Source organism: Rhinopithecus bieti, unplaced genomic scaffold, assembly GCF_001698545.2.
Source record: "Rhinopithecus bieti isolate Rb0 unplaced genomic scaffold, ASM169854v2 scaffold_15813, whole genome shotgun sequence".
Classification (NCBI taxonomy): domain Eukaryota; kingdom Metazoa; phylum Chordata; class Mammalia; order Primates; family Cercopithecidae; genus Rhinopithecus; species Rhinopithecus bieti.
In genome coordinates, this window is record NW_016809040.1 from 782,738 (window position 1) to 795,431 (window position 12,694).

The following is a 12,694-nucleotide window of genomic DNA, read 5'->3' on the forward strand; positions in this document are numbered from 1 at the left end:
CCTGGGTACAGGTGTACAGCTGGTTTTCTAAGGATCTCAGTTTCCCCTTCAGTTTGTCTTCATTAAGCTGTCCCTGGAGCAAATGGGATGAGTTAACGAGTGTGGGAAAATCTAGTCTGCAAAGAGTTTGACTCTATATTCCTATCCTACTGCCCAGCACATGGTTGGTGCTCAAACAGTGAACTCTTTCAGGAGGCAGGCAGGAGCAAAGATGACAAAGGATGCTGAATAGAAGAGGATCTTCTCTTCTTTCTCTAGACTAGGACAAGAAAGAATCAGACTGGCCTCAAGTCCTCTTTTTACCTCCATTTTTATCAAATGGCTCAGGGTAGCATAGCAGGGGGGCCCTGGAAGGAAAGCTTCTAAGCTACCCTTTCTCTCACTACCTCTCTCCCCTCTCTAGGCACTTCTGCACTCCTCACCTCTTCTCAGTCTTGTACATGGACCTTTCCCTGTAAAATGTAGGCCAGTAAGGCTAACACAGTCTCCCCTCCCAGGAGAATGTTATTCCCTCCTTTACCCTCAATTATGAGCTTATTTGTATCTCCTCAACATTCCTATGTTGAAATCCTAAGCCCCGAGTGCCCCAGAATGTGACCATATTTGGAGACAGGGTCTTTAAAGATGTAGTTAAGTTAAAATGAGGCCATTAGGCTGGGCCCTAATCCAATATGATGGATGTCCTTATTAAAAGAGGAGATCAGGGCACTGTGGGAAGGCCACGTGGAGACACAGAGAGAGATGGCAATCTGTAAGCCGGGGAGAGAGACCACAGGAGAAAAGAACTCTGCTGACACCCCGATCTCAGACTTTTAGCCTCCAGAACTATGAGAAAATAAGTTTCTGTTTTTGAAGTTCCCCTGACTGTGGTACTTTGTCATAGCAGCCCTAGGAGGTTAATACACTTCCCTCCCTGCCACACACACCTCCACATGCACACGTACACTTCCACATGCACACATACACCTCCACATGCACACACACACCTCCACATGCACACACATGCACACCTCCATATGCACACACACACCTTCACATGCACATGCACACCTCCATATACACATATACACCTCCACCTGCACACACACCTTCACATGCACACGCACACCTCCATATACACACACACCTCCACCTGCACACACTTCACATGCACATGCACACTTCGACCTGTGCACACACACACCAAATGCACATGCACACCTCCACATGCACACACACACCTCCACATGTACACACACCTCCACCTGCACACACATACACCACATGCACACATACACGTCCACCTGCACACACACACCTCCACCTGCACACGCACACCTCCACCTGCACACGCACACCTCCACCTGCACACGCACACCTCCACATGCACACGCACACCTCCACCTGCACACATACACCTCCACCTGCACACACACCTCCACCTGCACACGCACACCTCCACGTGCACAGATACACCTCCACTTGGACACACACACACCTCCACATGCACACACACACCTCCACCTGCATACACACACCTCCACATGCACAGATACACCTCCACCTGCACACATACCTCCACCTGCACATGCACACCTCCACATGCACACGCACACCTCCACCTGCACACATACACCTCCACCTGCACACACACCTCCACCTGCACACGCACACCTCCACGTGCACAGATACACCTCCACTTGGACACACACACACCTCCACATGCACACACACACCTCCACCTGCATACACACACCTCCACATGCACAGATACACCTCCACCTGCACACATACCTCCACCTGCACATGCACACCTCCACATGCACACGCACACCTCCACCTGCACACATACACCTCCACCTGCACACACACCTCCACCTGCACACATACCTCCACCTGCACACGCACGCCTCCACATGCACAGATACACCTCCATCTGCACACATACACACCTCCACATGCACACACACACCTCCACCTGCACACGCACACCTCCACATGCACAAATACACCTTCACCTGCACATGCATACCTCCACATGCACATGCACACTTCCACCTGCCCACACACACCTCCACCTGCACACGCACACCTCCACCTGCACACGCACACCTCCACATGCACAGATACACCTCCACCTGCACACACCTCCACATGCGCACACACACCTCCACATGCACAGATACACCTCCACGTGCACATGCACACCTCCATCAGCACACGCACACCTCCACCGGCACACACACACCTCCACCGGCACACGCACACTTCCACTTGCCACATACACCTCCACCTGCACACATACACCTCCACATGCACAGATACACCTACACCACACACACACACACACCTCCACCTGCACACACACACACCTCCACCTGCACACATACCTCCACCTGCACACGCACACCTACACCTGCACACACACCTCCACCTGCACACACATCTCCACCTGCACACACACACCACATGCACAGATACACCTCCACCTGCACACATACACACCTCCACGTGTACACACACACCTCCACCTGCACATGCACACCTCCACATGCACAAATACACCTTCACCTGCGCACGCACACCTCCACATGCACACGCACACTTCCACCTGCCCACAGACACTTCCACCTGCACACGCACACCTCCACATGCACAGGTACACCTCCACATGCCCACACACACCTCCACATGCACAGATACACCTCCACATGCACACACACACCTCCATCGGCACACACACACCTCCACCAGCACACACACACCTCCACCGGCACATGCACACTTCCACCTGCACACATACACCTCCACCTGCACACGCAAACGTCCACATGCACAGATACACCTCCACCTGCACACACACACACCTCCACATGCACACACACACCTCCACATGCACAGATGCACCTCCACCTGCACACGCACACCTCCACCTGCACACGCACACTTCCACCTGCACACATACACCCCCACCTGCACACATACACCTCCACCTGCACATACCCCTCCACCTGCACACGCAAACCTCCACATGCACAGATACACCTCCACCTGCACACATACACACACCTCCACATGCACAGATACACCTCCACCTGCACATGCACACCTCCACCTGCACACGCACACTTCCACCTGCACACATACACCCCCACCTGCACACACACCTCCACCTGCACATGCACACCTCCACATGCACAGATACACCACCTGCACACACACACTTCCACCTGCACACGCACACCTCCACCTGCACACACACACCTCCACCTGCACACACACACCTCCAGCTGCACACGCACACCTCCATATGCACACGTACACCTCATGCACACACACACCTTCACATTACACATGCACACCTCCACATGCACACCTTCACATTCACACGCACACCTCCATATGCACACACACACCTCCACATGCACAGGTACACCTCCATGTGCAGATACACCTCCATATGCACAGATAAACTTTCATATGGGCGCACACACACCTCCATATGCACACACACCTCCACATGCACAGATACACCTCCACCTGGACACACACATCTCCACCTGCACACACACACTTCCACCTGCACACACACACCTCCAGCTGCACACGCAAACCTCCATATGCACACGTACACCTCATGTACACACACCTTCACATGCATATGCACACCTCTACATGCACAGATACACCTCCACATGCACACGCACACCTCCACATGCACATGCGCACCTCCACATGTACACACGCACCTCCACATGCACACACACACCTCCATATGCACAGATACACCTCCATATGCACAGATACACCTTCACATGGGCACACACACACCTCCACATGCACACACACCTCCATATACACACACACCTCCACCTGCACATACACACCTCCACCTGCACACACACACCTTCACATGCACACACATAGCTCCACATGCACACGCACACCTCCACCTGCACACATACACCTTCACATGAACACATACGCCTCCATATACACACACATACTTCCACCTGCACACACACCTTCACATGCACACGCACACCTCCATATGGACACACACACTTTCGCATGCACACACACACCTCCATATACACACACATACTTCCCCCTGCACACACATACCTTCACACGCACACGCACACCTCCACACGCACACGCACAATTCCACCTGGACACACACACTTCCATCTCCACACACATACCTCCACCTGCATACGTACATTTCCACATGCACATGTACATGTTAGACTCAAGATGAGAACTTCTTTAAGAAAGCAAGAAATGGAGAGATATTAAAACAGAGTAAGAGCGGCAGGGGGTGTAAGGGAGCTTCCCAGAAAGTCACATTCTATTTATTCATAAGCTGGGTCTGTCTAATGGTATTTTGGACATTCCAAGAAAGATGCTAATCTCAAGGGCGAGAGGGGAGCAAGGTCGGCACGAAGAGCCAATCTCTGTTTCTCAGTTTTTCAGTATTTCAGCTGAGTAGCTACAGCTTCCCTGCCACTTTGTTGTCCCCTCCCTTTGTAGACTTGCCCCTTTTGCCCAGGTAGAGGTTTTGTTCTTCTAGCCTGGAGTTTTGTGTAGGGTGTATGTGTGTAGGGGAGGGGGTGGGGGAGCCATCAATGAGAGCCAGTTTTCCAGAGAAAGGGCAGTGACCGGTTTTCCTATCCTTTCTCTGGCTTTTTCCAACCAGGCCAAGTGGGACACTTGTGAGGTCTTGAAATTCCACCTCTCTTTAGGCCTGAGACGCCATGGGCCCTCTCAGCCAGATGGCCTGGACGTTTCCATCTCTTGTAACATTTCCGGTCTGTAACGGTCTGGGGGTAGAGGAGGGGGCTCGGCTTTGAGGTCTGCCTCCCTCAGTGAGTTTCAGGGTGCCTGGGGGAGGCAGGAAGTGGTATCTCGCAGCTCCTGTTTTGATCTTGTTTGGCTTATTCTTCTAACCATGGGAGCCAGGGGGTGCCCCCACCCTTTCTGCTTCCTGTGTTACTCAGCTGGGGCTTGCAAAAGCAAAAGTGTTGCCAAAATAATTTTTTAAAGTGCCTCCTGCTATTAATGTTTTTCCTAACCTCTCATGTGAGGGAAAGCAGAGAGTCAGGGATTTGGCATCTACAATAAGCACAGGGCTTTGGGACCGATGGAAGACGTGGAGAAAGACTTCTACTGTTTGAGCTTTGAAGTAACTGGTAAAACGCTGCATTCTGCTGTGACCTGTTCATTGTCAATCCACAGGTCCTGAACTGGCTCTACACCTACCTCCTCTGGTTCACATCTTCCGGCTCCGCACATTTGCCTTTGCCCAGACTCTTTCTATGCAGAATGCAATCAAACCTACCAAGTTTAAGGTTTATCTTGCTATATTTGGGGAAGAAAACAGGCCTAAGGCAATATTCTTAAAATTTTCCCAGTCTCCTACCCTTTTGGGGTATCTCCTCTCTCCCCATTCCATAGTATGGCTTTAATCCAATATTTTACCTCTTTCAACTGTTTTTATATTGGCCCAACCCCAGATTACTTTTCCATTTGTGTTGCAGCGGAAGACAATTTACAATAGCCCCTTCAGTGGGGATGAAGGGCCACCCAAGTCTGAAGCTTGAACGAAACCTCTTTCCATAGCTCTGCTTTTCTGGACTCCCCAAGACGTCACAAAAGTCGCAGCCAAGTTGTTGCAAATGGGGCATGTAGTTTGCTGGTCTGAGCCCCAGGGCTCCCCACACTGAAGCCCAGTGTTACAGTATGTGGTAAGAAGCACTTTTTACAGGCCTACCGCTGATGTTCTAGGCAGTTAGACCCCTGGAGCCCAGGGCTCAGAGGGCATATAACCCCCAGTGAAGAGAGGAGCAAGGCGGAGGCCATACACACCTGGTGCCGATCTGAGGTCTTCAGCTCCTGCTTCTGCGTGGTTTTCCCCTGCCTCTGATCTGCTCTCCAGAAACACCACCACCTCACCACGGAAGCACCAGCCCACAGCTCATCTCTCTGCTCTAGTAGAGGTTGCTTAGGGCTTGCAGCCAATCCCCGCTGCGCTGTCATCTCAAGATCTTAATTCCATGATGCAGATCTTCAAACCCAAGTCTGCCCTGCTCTCGTTTTTGTATTGCACAATATTGAAAGCTTGCTTTCTCTGCTAGTAGAGCTGTTTCTGCCCTGAAGGTTGGACCCTGTTCAGGACCCCAGGGCCTATGGTATCCAAAAGGCCCAGAGACATCTGGAGGTGAAGCCAATGGAGGGAGCTGATCCTTGGGGTTCTAATAGGGAGTTTGTGGTGAGTTCTCAGCATGTGAAGTTAGAAATTCAAATTTATGAAGGTCAAATGGCAAAAATAAAGATCTGAACCAGTTCTGGCCACTTTCTTCCTATTATTTTCCCCAGATACCACAGTTTGGGGCTATACTTTTATTGAAGTTGAGGCTTTCATGGAAGAGATAGAGAGTTGAATTGCCTTATTTTAAGGGAAACAATAGCTGTTAACTGAAAAGTCTGAGACTGTTTTCTTTAAAACTGGAAGCTAGGGGTTGGTAGGGAGGAGGGACGAAGAAGAGAAGGGTGAGGATTGGGAGGGGTGAGAGGAAGGGAGGGAGAAAACCACAACCAAGGGAACTTCTGCTCTTGGGCTAGAGCATGGGGTGAAACTCCTCCTTGGAGACAAACCCAGAAATGTCTCTTAATATATCCCCCCTCATTCCCATAAAGCTTGCTTTGATTCAAGCTCTGGTTGTGTCTTACCTGGGATATTACAAGACTTTCAACTCCCCCAGTCCCAGCTTGGAGCCAGGGTTCTTATTGCTATGAATCCTTGAAACCTCCCTGCTCTTTTTTTTTTCGAGACAGGATCTTGCTCTGTTACCGCATGCAGGAGTACAGTGGTGCAGCCTGGACCTCCTGGGCTTAAGCGATCCTCCTGCCTCAGCCTCCCAAGTAGCTGGGACTATAGGTGTGTACTACCATGCACGGCTAATTTTTTTTTTTCTTTATTTTTTTTTTTAGTAGAGATGAGGTCTCACTATGTTGCCCAGGCTGGTCTTGATCACTCAAGTGATCCTTCTGCCTTGGCCCCCCAAAGTGTTGGGATTACAAGTGTGAGACACTGCATCCAGTTGGAAGTTAGAGAATCTTTTGAGACAGAGATCTGATCATTCACAAGTCATTTCCTCAGATAGTATTTGCATACCTTCTAAGGATGAGCCAGACATTGCTAAGTGTAGAACTCTAAACCTCAATAAGGCATAGTTCCATTCCTACTCAGCTTATTACCTACAGTAGTGTTTCTCAAGCTGGGTAGCATGCATTCTAATGGATCTCTGATTTTATATATTTACATCTATGGGTTTCCTTTAAAAATGGGTCCATGCATTATTCAAGTTTGAAATACCTTGTTCAACAGAAAAAGTTTAAGACCTATAATTCTAAAGACCTGTCTGAGATCCTTTCTTTGGCACTACTTTGACATACCTTCTTTTCAGCCATACTCTGCATACCCAATTCTTTGCCATACATAGGCCTGTAATCATTCCAATTCCTTTACCTTAAACACTCTTCTACTTTCTGCTTTTTTTCCTCATCATCACTCTTGCTTCTCTACTGGTGAGCTCCTACTCATCCTTCAAGATTCAGCTAAAATGGTTTCTTTATTTTTATTTTTTGAGACAGAGTCTTGCTGTGTCACACAGGCTGGAGTGCAGTGGCGCAATCTCAGCTCACTGCAACCTCCAGCTCCTGGGTTCAAGCGATTCTTGTGTTTCAGCCTCCCGAGTAGCTGGGACTTCAGGCATGTACCATCACACTCAGCTACTTTTTGTATTTTTAGTAGAGACGGGTTTTCACCATGTTGACCAGGCTAGTCTCGAACTCCTGGCCTCAAGTGGTCTCCCCACCTTGGCCTCCCAAAGTGCTGGGATTATAGGTATGAACTGCCGTGCCTGGCTAGGTTTCCTTCCTTTAAAGCCTTCCCTATTCCACCTCTGGCAGAATAATTGCTGCCTTCTTTCTCTTTTCCCTGCATCTGCTGTATGCACTGCTGCTATAGCCTTATTATACTGTTTTGGTGTTATTTATTACATGTCTCTGTCTTCATGGCTGGACTGTGAGCTCCTCAAGAGTTAGGACCATAATGCTTTTTGTCCCTGTAGCACAAGACCCAGCACAGAGTTGGAACTTATCAAATGACTGTCAAACAAATGAGCGAGATGATCTCAATTTAGTTCAGGACCAGAAACCACCTCACATGCACAGCTATCTGCCCCAAGTTCCTACTCTCAATGAAAATGATCTAACAGTCAGGAGCCCTGACCGTGGATTGAAAAATCCAGGTACAATGTCTGACATGAGGAGCAAGGCTGAGCTTAGGAAGTCTTATTTTAACATCGCCGCAACTTCTCAGTTTTGTTCCATACTCTCCCATCATCTTTCTTTCTCTGCTGAAGCTATCTTTGAGGTAGGGTGACATGTCACACAGGCCGGTGAGGTTGTGTGCTCTGTCTCTTTCCACCTGGTGCTTTATGCTTTGGTGGTGTCGAGCTGCTTGTAGCTCATACTAATACATGAATTTATAATATATACTAATTTACAGGTTTCAACATGGGGATTCTGAGGAACCTTGGGAATCCCCAAGACCCTTTTAAGGGATGAGCAAAGTCTTACTTTTCCTAATGACATATTTGTGTAAGACTGAATTTTTCTTTATGTTTAAACCAATAGATTGAATACAGAAGTAAATAGGAGAATCTAGCTGTCTTTTTTTCAGGCAGACATTAAAAATATTTGCAAAAGGGTAAAGCAATGACACTCCTGTCACTAATTTTGTTTTGAAAATGGTTCTTTTCTTTTCTTTTTTGAGATAGAGTTTCACTCCCATCGCCCAGGCTGGAATACAGTGGTACAATCTTGGCTTACTGCAACCTCTGCCCCTGGGGCTCAAGAGATTTTCCTGCCTCAGCCTCCCGAGTTGCTGAGACTACAGGTGCATGCGAATGCACCTGGCTAATTTTTTGTATTTTTAGTAGAGACAAGGTTTTGCCATGTTGCCCAGGCTGGTCTTGAACTCTTGAACTCAAGTGATCTGCCTGCCTTGGCCTCCCAAAGTGCTGGGATTACAGGTGTGAGCCACCGCGCCCAGACTGTTTTTCTTAAAACATATAATTTAGATTAGCATGACATATTTTACTATCATTTTAAAATTAATAATTCTTTCTCAATTTGTCTTAATTTCTTTCTTCTTTCTTTTTCTTTCTTTCTTTTTTTTTTTTTTTGTGAGAGGGAGTCTTGCCTTGTCACTCAGGCTGGAGTGCAGTGTCACGATCTTGGCTCACTGCAACCTCCACCTCTCGGGCTCAAGTGATTCTTGTGGCCCAGCCTCCGGAGTAGCTGAGATTACAGGTGTGCACCACCACGCCTGGCTAATTTTTGTATTTTTAGTAGAGACAGGGTTTTGCCATGTTGGCCGGGCAGGTCTCTAACTCCTGACCTCAGGTGATCTTCCTGCATTGGCCTTCCAAAGTGCTGGGACTTACAGGTGTGAGGCACTGTGCCTGGCCAACTGTTTTAATTTCTAAAATGGTAAATAAAAACATCTCTTATATATTTCCAATAATTGAAAAAGTATGAAGGAATCCTGAAATAAAAAAATTGGAGAACCATTTTATTAGACTGTGTCATGCCTTTAGATTTTTTTTTTTTTTGAAATGGATTCTTGCTCTGTTGCCCAGGCTGGAGTGCAATGAGGTGATCTCAGCTCACTGCAACCTCCGCCTTCTTGGTTCAAGCAATTCTCCTGCCTCAGCCTCCTAAGTAGCTGGAATTACAGGCATGTGCAACCACACCCAGCTAATATTTTGTATTTTAGTAGAGACGGGTTTTGCCCTGTTGGCCAGGCTGGTCTTGAATTCCTGACCTCAGGTGATCCACCCGCCTCGGCCTCCCAAAGTGCTGGGATTACAGGTGTGAGCCACCACGCCTGGCTTGCCTTTAGATCTTTGCCTATACCCCAACTAGAATACTATTTCTGCTTCCATATTTTCCTGGCAAATGCTTATATAAGCATTCCCCTGGCTCTTTACTTCTCTGGAGTCACTCATTCCTTCTTGTATTTTCCTATATCTTAAAAACATTTCTTTTATTTTTCATGTTTTTGTATTGTTTAGTCATGTGTCTTTCTTACAAAACCATGAGCCTTCTCAAAGCAAGAACCCTATCTAAATAATCTCATTATTTCTAGTGCTAGTCCAGTGTTCTGTATAGAGGACATAACCTATGAATATTGTACATTGAATGGACCGAAATCAAAGGCCTGAATTTTAGCTCCAGATCTGCCACTAACTAGCTGTGTGACTTTTGGCAAGTTACTTGACCCCTATGAAACTCAGTGTCTTCCTGGGCAAAATAAGAGTATTAGACCAGATTGTCTCTAAGGTCCCTTCCCACTCTGATATTTTTGTTTGGACTGAGTGTGTACGTGGCATGCTAGTTTGGATAAATATTGGTGTGAATCCCATACAAAAATATTTGGCATTTACCATATTCAGTAATATAAACTATATTGGGGTCTTCCTTCATTCCTTCCAACAAATTAAAAAACGGGAATTCTTGCCACTTTTGGTTCTGGGTCTTCCTTGGATATGTAGCACCATGACCCTCAGGTGATGACCCATATATTTACTGTGACCTGTTTGACTTCTAGGTCTGAGCACTATCCGCCTCATCTTCTGCCTCTTCCCAGCTCACTTTTCAGTAGTGAGAAAACCCCTTCTCTTACTGTGATGATGTGGAAAGAAAAATGAGATAGGAACACATAGAAGCCCATGAGTTTTGTTCAAAAAAAATTTCATTCCCTTACCTTCCAAGAGCTGTCAGAGGCCTGAATCAGAGTGGACAGTAGGTCTTGGAGAATCACCATTTTCTGTTTTAGGACCAGCTCCCTTTGTAGGGCCTCCTGGGGGTGCGGGAAAAAAGTGCAAGAGGGTAAGATTAACCTGGAGGATCAGCGGGTAGGTGGATGGAGGAACTGAGGGGAGAGGTCACATGCCACTTACTTTGAGGTAATCGGAAAGCTGGATGATTTCCTGGAGAGAAAGAACAAGGGTATTCAAAATGTCTCTAAGTCCCCTGAAACCCTGTGACATAGAACCTACACCTGGGTTGGCTTGTGTAGAGCAAACCTCTTCTGCTTGGGCTCTTGACAGCGTCCATTTAGTCCCCATGTCTATGCTCAGTATCCCCTTGCCATCCAGGAAGAAGATGCCCCTCCATCCCAGCCAAGTTTATCATGGAATTCCAGAATGTCAGAGCTTAATACTTTCTGATTCGACCCCTTCAAAGTGAATATGTGCTTACCTTATCCAGAACTGCAACTCCGTAACTGGAAAGAGAAGAAATTGAAAATAATGATAATGGACTAAAGAATCAAGTCAGGAGGCAGTGGGTTGATTCCTTCTGAAATCCCTTCTGAAGAGCCAGTAGGGTGGGGAAGGGCTTCCTCTTTCTTAATTAAAGTGGACATAGAAATTCATTGTGTTCTCTCTAGAGAGGAATGAATGGGATGTGAGAAGGTTAGGGTCAGGAACTTACTTGGTTTGCTGACTGGCATCGTTCTTAATTGTTGGTCCTTCTGCCTTTGTCTGAGTACCTGAGAGAGGATAAGTTGATTTAGAACTTATGGGGAGGAAGTGAGGGAAGTGGGGAGGGGCAGGGACTCTCCATTGCCGGTGAGCTGGGACAGCTGTCTCAGGATTCTCTGCAGGCTCTGTGGAGTGAGGGAGGCTCTGCTCTTACCACGGTGGTGTTTGGGTGGCTTCTTGATGGGAGGGTCCTGTGGAGGAAGGCACCCAGACTGTGAGGAGAGGTGGTCAGTCAGATCCCTGCAGATGCCTGAGGGAGGAGGATGCTGGGCTGGAAAGACCTCAGAGCTGGTGCCTGCCACCTGGAAGGCAAGTGGGGAATGCTGAAAACCACTGCCTGGAGCCTCTTGAAAGATTCTCTTGATGATTTCAGAAGGAAGAACCAACCATCATGTCTATTGTGGACTGAATGTTTATTGTCCCCCCACCCAAATTTGTGTGTTGAAATCCTAACTCCCAATGTGATAGTATTGGGAAGCGGAGTCTTTGAGAAATAATTAGGTCAGAGCAGGGAGCCCTCATGAATGGGACTAGTGCTGTTATAAGAAGAGACATGAGAGACATGGGTGGGGGTGGAGCAAGATGGCCGAATAGGAACAGCTCCAGTCTCCAACTCCCAGTGCGAGAGACACAGAATACGGCTGATTTCTGCATTTTCAACTGAGGTACTGGGGTCATCTCACTAGGGAGTGCCGGACAATTGGTGCTGGTCAGCTACTGCAGCCCGACCAGCGAGAGCTGAAGCAGGGCGAGGCATTGCCTCACCTGGGAAGCGCAAGGGGGAAGGGAATCCCTTTTCCTAGCCAGGGGAACTGAGACACACAACACCTGGAAAATCGGGTAACTCCCACCCCAATACTGCGCTTTAAGCAAACGGGCACACCAGGAGAATATATCCCACACCTGGCCGGGAGGGTCCCACGCCCACGGAGCCTCCCTCATTGCTAACACAGCAGTCTGCGATCTAACCGAAACGGCAGCATCAAGGCTGGGGGAGGGGCGCCCGCCATTGCTGAGGCTTAAGTAGGTAAACAAAGCCGCTGGGAAGCTCGAACTGGGTGGAGCTCACAGCAGCTCAAGGAAACCTGCCTGTCTCT

The 12,694-nt window shown here is 48.2% G+C and overlaps 1 protein-coding gene across 9 annotated transcripts in view; it reads right to left on the reverse strand.

The window, feature by feature from the left end:
* TRAF3IP3 (TRAF3 interacting protein 3) overlaps positions 1–12,694 on the reverse strand; it is a 32,737-nt gene that overhangs the window by 9,252 nt on the left and 10,791 nt on the right. For 8 of the 9 annotated variants that reach the window (XR_001888418.1, XM_017888306.1, XM_017888301.1 and 5 more), the window contains 6 exons: positions 11,752–11,899; positions 11,548–11,605; positions 11,314–11,338; positions 11,013–11,042; positions 10,817–10,912; positions 2–73 (listed from right to left, as the gene is read on the reverse strand). Coding sequence is in view for 8 of the 9 variants with exons in the window: in XM_017888306.1 (XP_017743795.1) it covers positions 2–73; positions 10,817–10,912; positions 11,013–11,042; positions 11,314–11,338; positions 11,548–11,605; positions 11,752–11,899 (429 nt within the window). In the remaining variant the exon portion in view is untranslated. Of the gene's footprint in view, position 1; positions 74–5,847; positions 6,357–10,816; positions 10,913–11,012; positions 11,043–11,313; positions 11,339–11,547; positions 11,606–11,751; positions 11,900–12,694 lie in introns of those variants that run through there. The other variant, XM_017888307.1, reaches the window with a different exon arrangement.